Raw genomic sequence first — 15,970 nt, 5'->3', positions numbered from 1 at the left:
TTAGTAGATTGAGGGCTGAGGAAGGGACGAATTCTGGAAATATTTTTGAGTTGGAGGCGACAGGAGGTGGCAAGAGTTTGTTTGGACGTGTGGTTTGAAGGACAGGGCAGAGTTGAGAGTTACTCCAAGGCAGCGGATTTCAGGTGCAGGAGAGAGCGTGATGCCGTTTACTATAATGGATAGAATGGGTAGGGAAGATACACGAGATGGAGGAAAGATAATGAGTTCAGTTTTGTCTACATTGAGTTTTAGAAAGCGAGAGGTGAAAAAGGAGGATATGGCTGATAGACACTCTGGGTGTCACGCCGCCGTCAGACACAGGGACTGCTGTTCCTGCCTCGGCCACTGGGAGGCGCCGGACTGTCACGTCGCCGTCAGATACAGGGACTGCTGTTCCTGCCTCGGCCACTGGGAGGCGCCGGACTGTCATGTCGCCGTCAAACAGGGACTGCTTTTCCGGTCTCAACCACTGGGAGGTGCCGGGCGGTCACGTCACCGTCAGACTCTGGGACGGCTGTTCCTGCCTCGGCCACTAGGAGGCGCTGTGGTTTCCCCGTGGGTGGTGGTGACAGAGAAGGGGCTCCTGCGCAGGCATCTGGTGGGCGCAGGCTCCGCTCCTCTGTCAGTCATGAAAGGGTTGGTGCATCCCCATCTGGCCTGGTCCTGGGGACGGTCCAAATTACATCATCAGACTGTGAACCTGTGAGGGATAGCCTGATCCTTCAAATACCTTGGGGCCTGACTTGCAGGCCGCCAGATATAGTCTTGGTTTCCCCAGTGTGCTAGTTTGTTATTTGCTATCTTTGATTCTGACCTTTGCCTGGATTTCTGACTCTGCTCCTGCCTGACGATTTTGTACCTCTGCCGCCCTCCTGGTTTACGACTCTGACCTTGGCCTGGTTTTTGATGCTGTGACTGTCTGCCGTTTTTGTACCTCTGCTGCCCGCCTGGTTTAGACTTGGATTCCTGACTACGCTTTTGGTCTCGTTTTTTAACCCCTTTCTGGCGACCGTCCTGCTCTGGTCCTCTGCTCTTATTCAGACAGCTACCTCCTGGGCTCTGCTGTAAATCCAGATCCCTGTATAGGGGTAAAGGGTATCGGGGTGCTGTCTTACTGCAGCCCAGACTCGCAGACGGACGTCACATTATATCTGGCCCAAAAAAATCGTTTTTTATATATATCACATACACTCACTGGCCACTTTATTAGGTACACCTGTCCAACTGTGTGTTAAGACTTAATTTCTAATCAGCCAATCACATGGCGGCAACTCAGTGCATTTAGGCATGTAGACATGGTCAAGACAATCTCCTGCAGTTCAAACCGAGCATCAGTATGGGGAAGAAAGGTGATTTGAGTGCCTTTGAACGTGGCATGATTGTTGGTGCCAGAAGGGCTGGTCTGAGTATTTCAGAAACTGCTGATCTACTGGGATTTTCACGCACAACCATCTCTAGGGTTTACAGAGAATGGTCCGAAAAAGAAAAAAAATCCAGTGAGCGGCAGTTCTGTGGCCGGAAATGCCTTGTTGATGCCAGAGGTCTGAGGAGAATGGGCAGACTGGTTCGAGCTGATAGAAAGGCAACAGTGACTCAAATTGCCACCCGTTACAACCAAGGTAGGCAGAAGAGCATCTCTGAACGCACAGTGCGTCGAACTTTGAGGCAGATGGGCTACAGCAGCAGAAGACCACACCGGGTACCACTCCTCTCAGCTAAGAACAGGAAACTGAGGCTACAATTTGCACAAGCTCATCGAAATTGGACAGTAGAAGATTGGAAAAACGTTGCCTGGTCTGATGAGTCTCGATTTCTGCTGCGACATTCGGATGGTAGGGTCAGAATTTGGCGTAAACAACATGAAAGCATGGATCCATCCTGCCTTGTATCAACGGTTCAGGCTGGTGGTGGTGGTGTCATGGTGTGGGGAATTTTTTCTTGGCACTCTTTGGGCCCCTTGGTACCAATTGAGCATCGTTGCAACGCCACAGCCTACCTGAGTATTGTTGCTGACCATGTCCATCCCTTTATGACCACAATGTACCCAACATCTGATGGCTACTTTCAGCAGGATAATGCGCCATGTCATAAAGCTCGAATCATCTCAGATTGGTTTCTTGAACATGACAATGAGTTCACTGTACTCAAATGGCCTCCTCAGTCACCAGATCTCAATCCAATAGAGCATCTTTGGGATGTAGTGGAACGGGAGATTCGCATCAGGGATGTGCAGCCGACAAATCTGCGCCAACTGTGTGATGCCATCATGTCAATATGGTCCAAAATCTCTGAGGAATGCTTCCAGCACCTTGTTGAATCTCTGCCACGAAGAATTGAGGCAGTTCTGAAGGCAAAAGGGGGTCCAACCCGTTACTAGCATGGTGTACCTAATAAAGTGGCCAGTGAGTGTATATATAAAAGCATTATCCCTGAACTTTTTTTTTCCCCTCTCCTGCCTGAGCTGATTATTTGGCTAAAAGCACCTGTTACCTGCTTCACTGCACAGCCTGGAGGAACACTCCCATTTTCCTACACAAGCATGCTGCAGTCTGGAAACTTCAAGGAAAACGCTGGACGTCAGAAGTCTTCTCCCGGGACGTCAGCCCCTGGGCAGCTTGGTCATGCCTGCCCAGGGGCCCAGGTACTGCCCGCAGATGCGGCTAAAGTTTTTTTACCCATCTCTCTGTCATACCTTAAAATGTCTCTGTTTGGAGGCTTATGTGGATAGTGGTTCTGAGGGAAACTTCATGGATTTCTTGGTGGCAATGAAGCTTGGTGTACCACTGCTAAGGCTTAATGCCCCTATTAAAACCACTGCGATTAATGGCACATCTATTGTCCAGGGTGAAATGGAGTTTGTTACTGCAGAAATTGCAATGTCAGTGGGAACATTACATACTGAACATGTGTCATTTTTTGTGATTGATAATTTATCAGCTGCAGTTATTTTGGGTATGACATGGTTGCATACACATAATCCGGTCATAGACTGGCACCTTGGTGATAGTGTACGCTGGAGCCCACAGTGTCAGGACAACTGTATATCGCTATCGGTGAACCAAGTTAGAATCAAACCTCCCTTTGTACCGTATGCATTTAGAGATTAAGAGAATGTTTTTTCCATAGTGGAATCAGAGAAATTACCCCCTCACAGAGAGTACGATTGCCCCATAGACTTGATACCAGATTCTCGCCTCCCAAAGGGGAGAATATTTAATCTCTCTGGTCCAGAGCATCAGGCCATGAAAGACTACATAGCAGACAGTTTACATAAGGGGTTTATTAGACCATCCACCTCACCTGTTGGAGCTAGGATCTTTTTTGTGGAAAAGAAAGATGGTGGTCTCAGACCTTGCATTGACTACAGTGAGTTAAACGCAATCACTGTAAAAAAAAACAGTATCCGCTTCCACTCATCCCTGATCTTTTTAATCAGCTGTTGGGAGCCCGTTGGTTTACTAAGCTTGACCTCCGTGGAGCATATAATCTTGTCCGTATAAGAAAGGGAGATGAGTGGAAAACCGCGTTTAACACACCCCTTGGCCACTTTGAGTACCTCGTAATGCCATTCGGGCTCAGTAACGCACCTGCCATGTTTCAAAATTTTGTTAACGATATCTTCAGAGATATCTGTGGAGTATATGTAGTCATTTATTTGGATGACATCCTGACCTACTCTGCTGCTTTTATGACGCACGTCCAACATGTCTGTTCTGTTCTCCAGAGGCTTAGAGAACATTCTCTATTCACCAGATTAGAGAAATGCGTTTTTATGGCTGAGGAGGTACAGTTTCTAGGATACATTGTCTCAGCTAAAGGGTTTTGCATGGATCCTGCCAAGTCTCTTAAAGCGCTGCAGTGATTCTTAGGTTTCTCGCGAACTATTATCGCAAATTTATCAAAGGTTTTTCGGAGATCGCTAAACCACTCACGGATTTGACCCGAAAAGGGGCCGATGTGGTTAATTGGAAGCCTGACGCATTTCAGGCATTTTCTGTTTTAAAAGAATGTTTTGCGTCTAACCCAGTATTGATTCAGCCTGATCTAGACCACCCCTTTGTTGTAGAGGTTGATGCCTCTGAGGTTGGAGTAGGAGCAGTGCTATCACAAGGCACGGCATCCCTCACTCAACTTCGTCCATGTGCCTTCTTTTCCCGAAAATTCTCTTCCACTGAGAGGAATTAGGATATAGGGAATTGGGAACTTTTGGCAATAAAATGGGCCTTCGAGGAATGGCGCCACTTCCTCGAAGGTGCGAAGCATAAGATCACCGTGATCACGGATCACAAGAACCTGACCTACTTGGAATCAGCAAAAAGACTGAATCCTAGACAGGTAAGGTGGGCCCTGTTCTTCTCGAGATTTGATTTTGTGATCACTTTTCGATCAGGTACTAAAAATGTAAGGACTGATGCCCTCTCTCGAAGTTTTTGCCCCTCACAGGCCGAGGACTCTGAACCAGCTCCAATATTGGCCAACGGGATTGTTGTTTCGGCTGTGTCCTTGGATCTTCTGGAGGAGATCCGTAGATCCCCAGAACAAGCCCCTGACACTACGCCTCCCCAAAAATTGTTAGTTCCAGCCACATTCCGCCTGCAAGTTCTGAAAGAATCGCATTATTCCGTCCTTGCAGGGCATCCAGGAATAAATAATACCATCAGACTGGTGACCAGGAATTTTTGGTGGCCAACTGTAATAAAGGATTGTAAGGACTATGTACTGGCTTGTGAAATCTGTGCTCGCGCTAAGTCTCCCCATAATCGCCCTGCCGGCTGGCTCCAGTCCTTGCCTACCCCTGAGGGTCCATGGACCCACATCTCCATGGACTTTATTACTGACCTCCCGCCCTCAGAAGGAAAGACATGTATCTGGGTGGTGGTGGATAGGTTCAGTAAGCAGTGTCATTTCATTCCTCTGTCTGGACTACCTAATTCCGAAACCCTAAGTAAACTGTTCATCATTCATGTTGTACAACTGCATGGCGCTCCTGTGAATATTGTGTCCGACAGGGGTACCCAGTTCGTTTAGAAATTTTGGAGGGCATTCTGCTAATGCATTGGCATTGAATTGTCCTTCTCCTCTGCCTACCACCTTGAAACCAATGGTCAAACCGAGCGCGCCAACCAAGCTCTGGAACAATATCTCCGTTGTTATGTGTCTGAGCATCAGTCCAATTGGGTGGAACATCTGCCATTACCAGAGTTCGCCCTGAATAATCAGTACCAGGAGTCCATCAAGACTACCCCTTTCTTCTGCAATCTTGGGCTGCACCCACGCTTTGGCTCATTCTCTGCTAACATATCAGAGCTCCCTGGGGTAGAAAGATCTATACATCAGTTAAAGACGATTTGGGCAGAAGTGAACACAAACTTGAAAGGGGCTCAGGTTAGACAAGCTTCGGCTGCTAACAGACGGCGATCCAAAGGGACGCACCTGGGAGTTGGAGACAAAGTCTGGCTTTCTACCAGGAATATTAGACTTAAAGTGCCATCTGCCAAACTGGGTCCCAGGTTCATTGGTCCGTACGAAATTATTGAGGTGGTTAACCCAGTAGCTTTTCGTCTAAAACTCCTTCAGTCATTCAAACTGCCAAATGTTTTCCACAAGTCTCTCTTCAAATTGTACCGCTCTCCAATTCGTCCTGTCCGGTCCCCTCCTCCTCCAGTTTTGGTCGGGGGTGCCTTGGAATACGAAGTCCAGGGTATCCTTGACTCTCGCTTAGTGAGAGGGTCTGTGCAGTATCTGGTGCAATGGAAGGGCTACGGTCCGGAGGAGAGGTCCTGGGTCCATGCTGGCGACATTCATGCCAAGGGGTTGATCAGGAAATTTCACCTCCTTCACCCTAACAAACCAGGTATTGGAGGCCCCTCTTAGAAGGGGGGGTACTGTCACATCGCCATCAGACACAGGGACTGCTATTCCTGCCTTGGCCACTGGGAGGCGCCGGACTGTCACATCGCCGTAAGATACAGGGACTGCTGTTCCTGCCTCGGCCACTGGGAGGCGCCGGGCGGTCACGTCACCGTCACACTCGGGGACAGCTGTTCCTGCCTCGGCCACTAGGAGGCGCCGTGGTTTCCCCGTGGGTGGTGGTGACAGAGAAGGGGCTCCTGCGCAGGCATCTGGTGGGCGCAGGCTCCGCTCCTCTGTCAGTCATGAAAGGGTTGGTGCATCCCCATCTGGCCTGGTCCTGGGGACGGTCCAAATTACATCATCAGACTGTGAACCTGTGAGGGATAGCCTGATCCTTCAAATACCTTGGGGCCTGTCTTGCAGGCTGCCAGATATAGTCTTGGTTTCCCCAGTGTGCTAGTTGGTCATTTGCCATCTTTGATTCTGACCTTTGCCTGGATTTCTGACTCTGCTCCTGCCTGACGATTTTGTACCTCTGCTGCCCTCCTGGTTTACGACTCTGACCTTGGCCTGGTTTTTGATGCTGCGACTGCCTAACGATTTTGTACCTCTGCCTCCTTCCCGGTTTATGACTCTGACCTTGGCCTGGATTTGACTCTGCTACTGTCTGCCGTTTTTGTACCTCTGCTGCCCGCCTGGTTTAGACTTGGATTCCTGACTACGCTTTTGGTCCCATTTTTTAACCCTTTCTGGCGACCGTCATGCTGTGGTCCGCTGCTCTTATTCAAACAGCTACCTCCTGGGCTCTGCTGTAAATCCAGATAGTAAATCAAAAATTCCAGCTCACCAGAGAAGGCATCTTGAACATCGGAGCACAAAGCCGCAGTGTCAGGGCGCTTGAACTGCAGAAATGAAGGGATTGTCCAGCTCCACGATGTAGTGAAAATAAACTATTCTTTTATTCACTTTGATCATATGATACAGACGAGGTAAAATGCCAGCATAGTACAATGGTTGCTTGCGTTATCAACGCGTTTCTGGGGACTGCGCACCCTTAGTCATGATGTCATGATGTCAGAGAGGTAGATCTGAGTGTCGTCCGCACACAGGTGGTACTGGAATCCATGGGACTTTATGAGTTGTCCTAGGCCAAGGGTATAGATGGAAAAAAGGGCCCCAGGACAGAGCCTTAGGGGACTCCAACAGAGAGAGGGCGGGATGAGGAGGTAGTGTGGGAGTAGGAAACGCTAATGGGTTGTTTTCTTGTGGGACAAAATTACATTTCTAAGCGGTACCACGTTTATTTACATCCGTTTTTTTATCACGTTTTATTCTACTTTTTGTTCAGCGCCATGATAAAGCATTGTTTTTTTTAAATTCGTTTATTGAACCATAAACAAGTGTACTGCATACATACTGGTATATAATGTTAAGCATAATATAAAATACACATATTTCACACTACATTAAAATGTACAGCAAAATGTAAATACCAGTTGCATACAAATAAAGCAAAACATAATATGCATTAAATCACAGTGGCCTTGTGTTATTATTCCAGTGATGAGCTCTACCTGACTACTAAATCATACCTACATCTACAAGAACAAAAAACTATTCCGCAGCCTACTTCCACACAATCAGCTGTTTATTATGTGACATCTACACTCTACAAAGTAAGGTGAGAGGAATTCCACCTCTCCCATATCTTGTCGAATTATCCTGGGCACCCTCTATTCTGATATAACGTGCGCTCATGGAATAATCGAGTTTACAAGGCTGATCCAGGACCCGAGAGAGGGAGACGAACTCCCCATTAACCACAATGCCAATACCTTTCGTGCCATAAACAGTGTCTCTCTTAGGAATATCCCAACATATTGACCCCATGTCTCCTCATCCCATACTCCAAATAGACAGACCAGCGGCTCAAGGGGAACAGGAATTTGTACCAGAGACGTCAATAGTGATGTCACTTCTCTCCAATATTGTGCAACAACATAACACCAAATCATATGAACAAAGTCTGCATCTATTGAATGACATCTCAAACATTCCGATGATTGGTATCGGCCCATCTTAAAGAGCCGAGCTGGAGTCAAAAATGATTGATATATAATATATAACTGTATCATCCTGTTGTTAACAGACGGAGATACCTTGATCGATGACTCTAGAATTTCTTCCCACTCCTCTCCCTGTGTATCTGGGATGAGCCTTTCCCACTTCTTCTTAACGGAGTCTATGGTGGATTCTGTCCCTATTGACAACAGATGTGTATATAGAGAAGAGATGAGACCCTGGGGGCCCAGTGATTTAAGGATCCCTATCAAGGGTAGAGATGAAATAGCATTATCTATACCTATACATCTCATATGTGATTGAAACGCTGATCTTAGCTGTAAATAACGAAAGAACTGAGACCTCGGGACACTGCGATTAATTTGTAATTGTTCAAAAGAGATCAAAGTTCCATGGTCATACAGATCGCCTATCGTAGAGACACTATATTGAGCCCAAAACTCGGCAGATGGATGTTCAAGTAACGCCGGAAGGTAACCATTATTCCATAGGGGCATCTCAGCCACAATATTCTCAAATCCAACCATCCTCTTGATCTGTTTCCATATTGATCGTGCCAGACGAAGCAGGGGCAGCAGTCGTGAGACATTTGTTTTCCTCAATTCCAAAAATCCCAACGGGCAACTAGTTTGTGCGGCATGAAGTAGATGGTTTTCAGAATTAGGTAGGTGACCGCTGGGCATCCACGTGCTTATGGCTTTGGCCTGCCCAGACAAATACAGAAAGAAATCAGGTAACGCCGTCCCCCCTCCCTTCTTGGGCCTCTGCAAAGTGGCTAGCTTAAGTTTGGGCCTAGTTTTCCCCCATATAAAAGATGTGATTTGGGAATTCAAATTAGCGAAAAGGATCTGGGCACCACTACAGCACTATGTTGAAGAAAGTAGCTAAGTTTGGGGAGTAATATTTTAATTAAATTAATACGTCCGGCCACAGACAGTGGAAGTTTACCCCAGATCGCAAATTTGACTTTAACCATCTCCTGTAGCGGATCTATATTAAGGTGCAAATCAAGTTTACTGTCTTTAGAAATATGGACACCCAGGTATTTAAAACTGGTTACAATGGGTAACAAGGAGAGAGTCTCAAGTCGTGGCATGGGAAAGAGGCATCAAAGTAGATTTCCCCCAATTTATATATAGGCCAGAAAATTTACCAAATTTATTTATAATAGTGATCACTCTTGTCAGGGTTTCCTCCGCTTTGTCCAGAAATATCACCATGTCGTCAGCATATAGGCCTATGGTGTCTGTCCGACCTGCTATTTCTATACCAGCAACATTATGGGAAGATCTTACACGAATTGCCAGTGCCTCAATAGCAAGAGCAGAAAGGGCCGGGGAAAGGGAACACCCCAGACGAGTTCCCCTATGCAGTGAAAATGGCTCAGATATGGAATTATTTACAATGACCTGGGCCTTAGGCTTCATGTACAAAATACTGACCCATTTTTGAAATCTGTCACTGAATCCATACCTCTGCAAACATGCACGAAGAAAAGGCCATTCAAGAGTCAAAGGCCTTGGCCGCATCCAGCGATGCCAATGCCCACTCATCCTGCACCAGGGAGCTATATTGGACCACTGACTGGACTCGTCTAATATTGATGGAGGTGCTCTTACCAGGCATAAAGCCAGTATGGTCAGAGTGTACAAGATCTAATATGACTGAAAGAGATAAAAAATAGAAGTCGCGGACGGCACCGCTATTACCATATATCAGCTGATGGTATGCGTCTGGCAGCAAGCTGTCATCCAATGCTCCTGGGTGCTTGACCTCGCAGTGATCAAATAATTGAATCCATATGAAGAAAAAGGTCGCACTCGACAGGATGAAATATAGCTCCTTTATTGACACGTAGTTACATGTCAGGTCAGAGTAGAGCTTGTGAACACTCTTGCCACTCTACTCTGACCTGACATGTAACTACGTGTCAATAAAGGAGCTATATTTCATCCTGTCGAGTGTGACCTTTTTCTTCATATGGATTCTAATATGACTGAATTCAACCTCTTGGCCAAAATTTTTGTAAAAATCTTATAATCCACGCTTACCAATGATATGGGCCGATAAGATCCACAATCTAAAGGGTCTTTCCCCTCCTTTTTAAGAACTATTATATTGGCCTCATAGAAGGATTCCGGCATCCATCCCCCCTCCCAAATCCCCCGAAACACCGTCAACAGAAGAGGCGCCAGTATCTCCCGGTATTTCCTATACAGTTCAACAGGGAATCCATCCGGCCCAGGGGCCTTCCTAGAGGCCATATCCTTTATGGCATCCTCCACCTCCTCCAGAGTAAATTCAGCATCTATAAAGGCCTGTTGGGAAGGACTCAGCGTAGGAAACTCTATATCTAAGTAATTTAGACACCCCGTGCCATCCATATCAGTTTTAGAATTATACAATGAACTATAATAATCAGAAAAACATTTCAGAATTTCCTCCGTTGAAGAAACCAGAGTACTATCCAAGCTGCGAATCTGTAGAATTGTGTTAGTTGTATTATGCTGTCGCACCAAATAAGCCAAGAATTTACTAGCATGATTCCCCATTTCAAAATAAGATTGTCTAGTAAAAAATAGTTTACGTTTAGTTTTAGTATCAATATATTGAGTATGTAACCTTTGAGCAGTCAACCACTCTACCCTATTACTATTAGTTTGAAAGATTCAGAGGCAGCCTATATATGACGTCGCTCCATCTCGCCATCCTCCTGCGATGTCACCCATTTAATATAAGAGATCGTAGAGGATAAACAACCCCTCAGATAAGCTTTAAGAGTGTCCCAAAATATATTAACATTTCGGGGTTCAGGGTGGGACGAGACGAAGCGACGTAACTGATCTATCGTTCTATCAGGAGATTTTACCAACTTCAGCCAAAAGGGGTTGAATTTCCATGTTATCCTGTTGGTCGATGGGCCAAATTTAAGTTTAAGAACAACTGGGATATGGTCTGAAATCCCCCTACTGCCATGTTCAATATCATCTACCCACGTCGCCAGGCCGCTGGATCCAAAAATGTAGTCTATACGAGATAGGGAGCGTTTAGTGGAGGAATGGCAAGTATACTCCCTTGTCTCAGGATGGCGCATTCTCCATAGATCAATCCACCCGCTACCCGCCATGAATTTTGACAGCTGGGATGTAACCGGGGGGGATGTCCTGTTCCGCACTCCATCACCCAGTCTCAGTTTATCTAGATGATTATTCATCACCAAATTAAAATCTCCCATACAAATAACGTGAGCATCTGGGTAATTCAGGGCGAAACTCAATGCCTTCTGGATAATGGACATACTCGCTGGGGGAGGGTTGTAAATGCATAGAATTAATTAATTAGCGCATGTACAAACACAAATCGTCCCTCAGGGTCTTTCCGGGCCTCCCCGGTCTCCCACCGAACATCTTTATGTGTTAATAGTGAAACTCCCCTGGAATAGCTGGTGTGAAAAGCATGTATAAACCACTGTACCAATGGTTTTTGCACCCACCGAACCGTATCCCTGGTCAGGTGCGTCTCAACCAAAGCCACAATATAAGGGCGATATTGTCTAATTCGTGAGAACACCTTAATTTTCTTTCGAGGGGTTTTCATGTCCCTTACATTCCAGGTCATACAAACCAGCTCAGAACCCATTCCTGCCTCGCCGAATATGTTGCGTAATGCTACCCAAACAGAGTGCAGAAATATCACATAGAGAACAAAGTTGGCATCGGCTGCGGGATTTACCTAACTATAAAAACTAAAACCTTGAAAAAAGAAAAAACAAAACAAGAACTTAGTGATATTGGAGCACAGTCTCACGCCCCTATCGAAAAATAAAGAAGGGGATACCATCACTGAACACAGCGTCCGGTATTGTTGGTGACTGGAAACTCGCCGAAAAAGCTCCAATTAGACCTGAAAGGATCCAAATTAACAGCCGTCACATTAGGATTCTTTCGCAGGGGATCCCCCATGGGACCGCAGCCACTCAGCTGCCTCCGCCGGATCTGTGAAAAATACGGAAATACCTCCGTGAATAACCCGGAGCCGGGCCGGGTATATCATCGAGTACACAATGTTTCTGTCCCTGAGCCGTTTCTTTACCTCGATGAATTGTGCGCGCTGCTTCTGCAGTTCCATGGAAAAGTCCGGAAAGATGGAAATCACAGCATTATTGAACTTGATGGGACTTTTTAATCGTGCAAGACGCAGAATGGTGTCTCTGTCCTTACAATTGAGCAGGCGTGCCAGGAAAGGCCGAGGCGGGGCCCCCGGAGGCAGGGGTTTTCTAGGGACCCTATGGGCTCTTTCAATAGTGGACATTGAGGAGAATTCATCTCCCAGGGATGTCTTAAGCCAATCCTCCAGAAACTGCTCAGGATGCTGACCTTCCGAGCGCTCAGGCAGACCAATAATGCGGATATTATTCCTACGCATTCTATTTTCCAAGTCGTCCGCTTTTTGCTTCCAAGCATTCATGGAGCCCGCCACCTTCGTCAATTTGGCCTCCATTGGTGCAACGGTGTCCTCCACCCTGGACACCCTCGTCTCCACCTCCGTAATGCATCCCTTCATGGCCTGTATATCATGACGGAGTCTCCCCACCTCTGTGTAGACATCCTCAATTTTCTCCGTCAGGGATGTCCTGGTCAGAGAGAGAGCCTGCATCAACTGCTCAGACGCCTGTTTAAGGGTCAACTCCTCCTGCTCCGTCTCCTCCTCACCCCCGGAAGGGCGATTTTTGCGTTGAACTTGAGGAGGTATTTCTAAGGATTCGTGCACTTTCGGAGGGATCGGGTCTTACAAACTCGGTAAGTTTTTCTGCCGCTCCTGGCCCCTTAAATTGACTCATGACTGATTGCAATAGGATCCAGTGGGACAGCCAGAAATGTGTGCCTCGGACAATTCCCACCGCAAGGGCAATCACAGCATGGTTATTAATAGACAATTATAGTTCCAGCACAGGCCACAGATAGGCTACATACAATTGTGAGCACTATTCAGGAGAGTACCTCGCGGCCAGGGGAGGGAGAGGAAACCCCACAAAGACAGCAGCAGTGGGGGAGGGTGCTCAGAGCCTCCCTCAGTGATGGCACTAGTCGGTGCAGGGAGGGGTTAACGGAGGGGGAAACACGCAGGGCCCAATTTTTCAGGGCACTCACCGCGCGTCCCCTCTATCGGTCTGCCAGTATCTTCACTGCCTGCGGTGCAGCGATGTGGATCGGCGCCGCAGCACACAGCAGCAGAGCCGCGCCCAAGATGGCCGCCGCCTCGTGGAGGAGCAGGATCAGCCGCCCGCTCCGGTCTCCTCAGCCACCCGCCCGCAGAAACCACCTCACGTCCTCCTGCTGGGCACCAGGGGGGTCCCAACGTCCAGAGGGTCCAGATCGCCGCCGGTAAATTTCTTAAAAAAGGGGTCCAGATGCCAGGATTTTTCCAGGATTCTGAGGAGCTCTCACAGCAGCGTCCTCTCTGCTCGCTACATAGTCACGCCCCAAAGAATTGCTTTTTTATGATGTTCACTAAAGGGGTTAACTAGTGGGACAGTTTTATAGGTCGGGTGTACTTTCGTTTTTTGTTCCTTAAAATATTTATTTGGAGATACAATATCTTTTGATTTTTTTTTTTTTAAATTTTTATTTAAAAAAAAAATAATTTTTTAATTTTTTTCTAACTTTTCTTTACTTTGTCCCAATATGGGAGAATCATTTTTTGCATGATGATAGATTCCGCATCATGGAGTTGAAGCACCATCCCCATGCTGCAGAAACTGTCAGCTCTGCACTGACAGACAAACTTGCTCATCATGCACTGGGCATGACAGCAAGTCTGCTAGGTCTGGTGACCCCGGATGTCATCATGACGTCATCGGGTCACCATGGCAACTATTGGAACCCCACGTCACGCCGCTGGGTCTCCGATCCAAAGGCACAGGGGCTGTCATCCTTCTGCTGGCTTCCGAAATGCTGAGATCGTGTCAGAATCAGCTGACACCCGGCGGTGATCACCCGCACACCCCCATGTGCGCAGGCGATCGTGATGACGTAATATTCTGCCCCTGGTCAAATAGGCCCAGGGACGGAATATTACGTCTGATGTCAGAAAAGGGTTAAAGAAAGTTTGTCAACCCAAACTGATGTTATAAGCTAAGCACATAGCCTTGTAGGGGATATAATCCCCTATTAATATTAAAAAAATTAAAATCACACCTTTTGTATTCTAGTTGCTGACTCCGTTCAGCAGAACCTGAAGTTTGATAAAAAGTGCTAATTAGGGTGTTGGGTGCTCACTCGATGTGGCCAAGAGTCTCAGTGCACCATTCTACCCACTGGTTTTGCATGCCTCACCTCCCTCACTGGTGTTTGACAGCACTGGATTACTATAGCTTTCTTTTGAGACAGTCTATCCAAGCATGCAATGTTATTATTGAGTCACCGTAGGAGGCAGACACAAAAATAGAAGCTACGTCCAGAAAACCAGAGAAGTTGGCAACTATCAGATTGCAGACCCCTGAACCTATCAACACAACTAGCAGTAGCCGTGGGGGGTTCCTACGATGCCCTAGACCCCTCGATCACAGCCGGAGAGCTAAATAGCCTAAAGACAGAAAAGGAAATCTATACTGCCCCAGAGCAGACCCCAAAGTAAAAGGCAGCCCCCAACATATAATGACGGTGAAGCAAGATGAAAAAACACTCACACAGATAGAAAGATAGGCTGAGTATACGATGGGGCCCAAGCTAACTAAACAGAACAGGAAAGGAAGGTTGCTGTCTGCAATCTGCCAAAACCCTATCAAAGACATAAGCCAACAAGCTGATATGGAAAAAGACCCTGAAGCAGCTAGGCTTCAAAAACTAAATCAGCACTCAGGTATTTTCAGAAGACAGAGCTAAAGGAATTCAGCACACCCCAGCAGGGAATGGCAGAAATCCAGAAAAACAAAGCAAAACAAAGTCAAAGCACAAATGCAAAAAGCCGAGCAGAAAACTTAGCTTCAGAAGAGCAGGAATTCAGACTGGTCTCCAAGGATCCCACAGAGAAATCACCCGCAGGGCAGAAGGGTGTCGGCAGCCTTATATCCAGTCAGTAACTCCACTCAGCCAGTCATCATCATCAGTCTCAGGTGTTTGATAATCAGGCTTACTACCTTTCTTTACCAGAAGAGGGAGTTCCTAGGGCCTCAGTAGTGAAGGGGAAAATGTACTCACAATAATGCAAGTACTGTCAATCACCAGTGAGGGAGGTGAGGCATGCAAAACCAGTGAATGGAATGATGCACCGAGCATCTTGGCCACACCAAGGGTGAACCCAGCACCCTAATTAACATATTTCATTAAGTTTTGATTTCTTTATTACAGAGGCAGCGATTAGAATACAAACGGGTGCGATTTTTTAGAGGGTTTTATATCCCATACAAGGCTATGAGCTTAATTTATACTGTCAGTTTGGGATGGAAGACTTCCTTTAAAAAGTCCAGCCAAAGTAATAAAATCCAAAAAAGAAATGTTGGGTAAAATGAAACAAATACATATTATAGCTCTTGTAAAAATAATTTTATTTTCGGATATTCCAGCATCGAAAAAGCTTTTCCAAGTGTGAAGAATATTCCGCGAGATAAAGACACAGAACCCAGGAAGACTGAAGCTGCAGCTAGCAGACCATCCTCCTCGACACATTCTCTATACACATGTACAATCTAGGAAAACCCTGACACAGTAGAGTTTTGCATTTTTCTGGCAGCATCGCATAAATCATGCCACCTTGGAAAAATCCTCATATGGGAGGCTGTCCACCTTTCGGCCTTTGAGAGGGCCCTGTAATAGAAAATGTCACAAATCCTTGTTAAATCCTCTGTACAAAATCAACAGTCTTCATCTAACAAGATTTCATAAGAAAACAAGATAGCTGACAGCACAATCTTTACATTACTCATACATTACTAGAGACCTTGTCAACAAATTATACATTAATTGCAAAATAATATATCACAGACATTTTGGGACTCTATCTAGGGCAAATAATAAGCTTACTTATCAGAGATCCT

At 46.4% G+C, this 15,970-nt stretch overlaps 1 protein-coding gene across 1 annotated transcript in view; it reads right to left on the bottom strand.

The window, feature by feature from the left end:
• Nucleotides 1-15,464: 15,464 nt before the first annotated feature.
• Nucleotides 15,465-15,970, bottom strand: part of KIN (Kin17 DNA and RNA binding protein) — a 65,124-nt gene continuing 64,618 nt past the window's right edge. Inside the window, exon 13 of the mRNA XM_073589032.1 lies at nt 15,465-15,740. Coding sequence (XP_073445133.1) covers nt 15,678-15,740 — 63 coding nt within the window. The 3' untranslated portion in view covers nt 15,465-15,677. The remainder of the gene's footprint in view (nt 15,741-15,970) is intronic.

This window comes from Dendrobates tinctorius, unplaced genomic scaffold, assembly GCF_039654945.1.
Source record: "Dendrobates tinctorius isolate UK_male_01 unplaced genomic scaffold, ASM3965494v1 ptg000105l, whole genome shotgun sequence".
NCBI lineage: Eukaryota > Metazoa > Chordata > Amphibia > Anura > Dendrobatidae > Dendrobates > Dendrobates tinctorius.
This window is presented reverse-complemented; position numbering and strand designations above follow the sequence as displayed.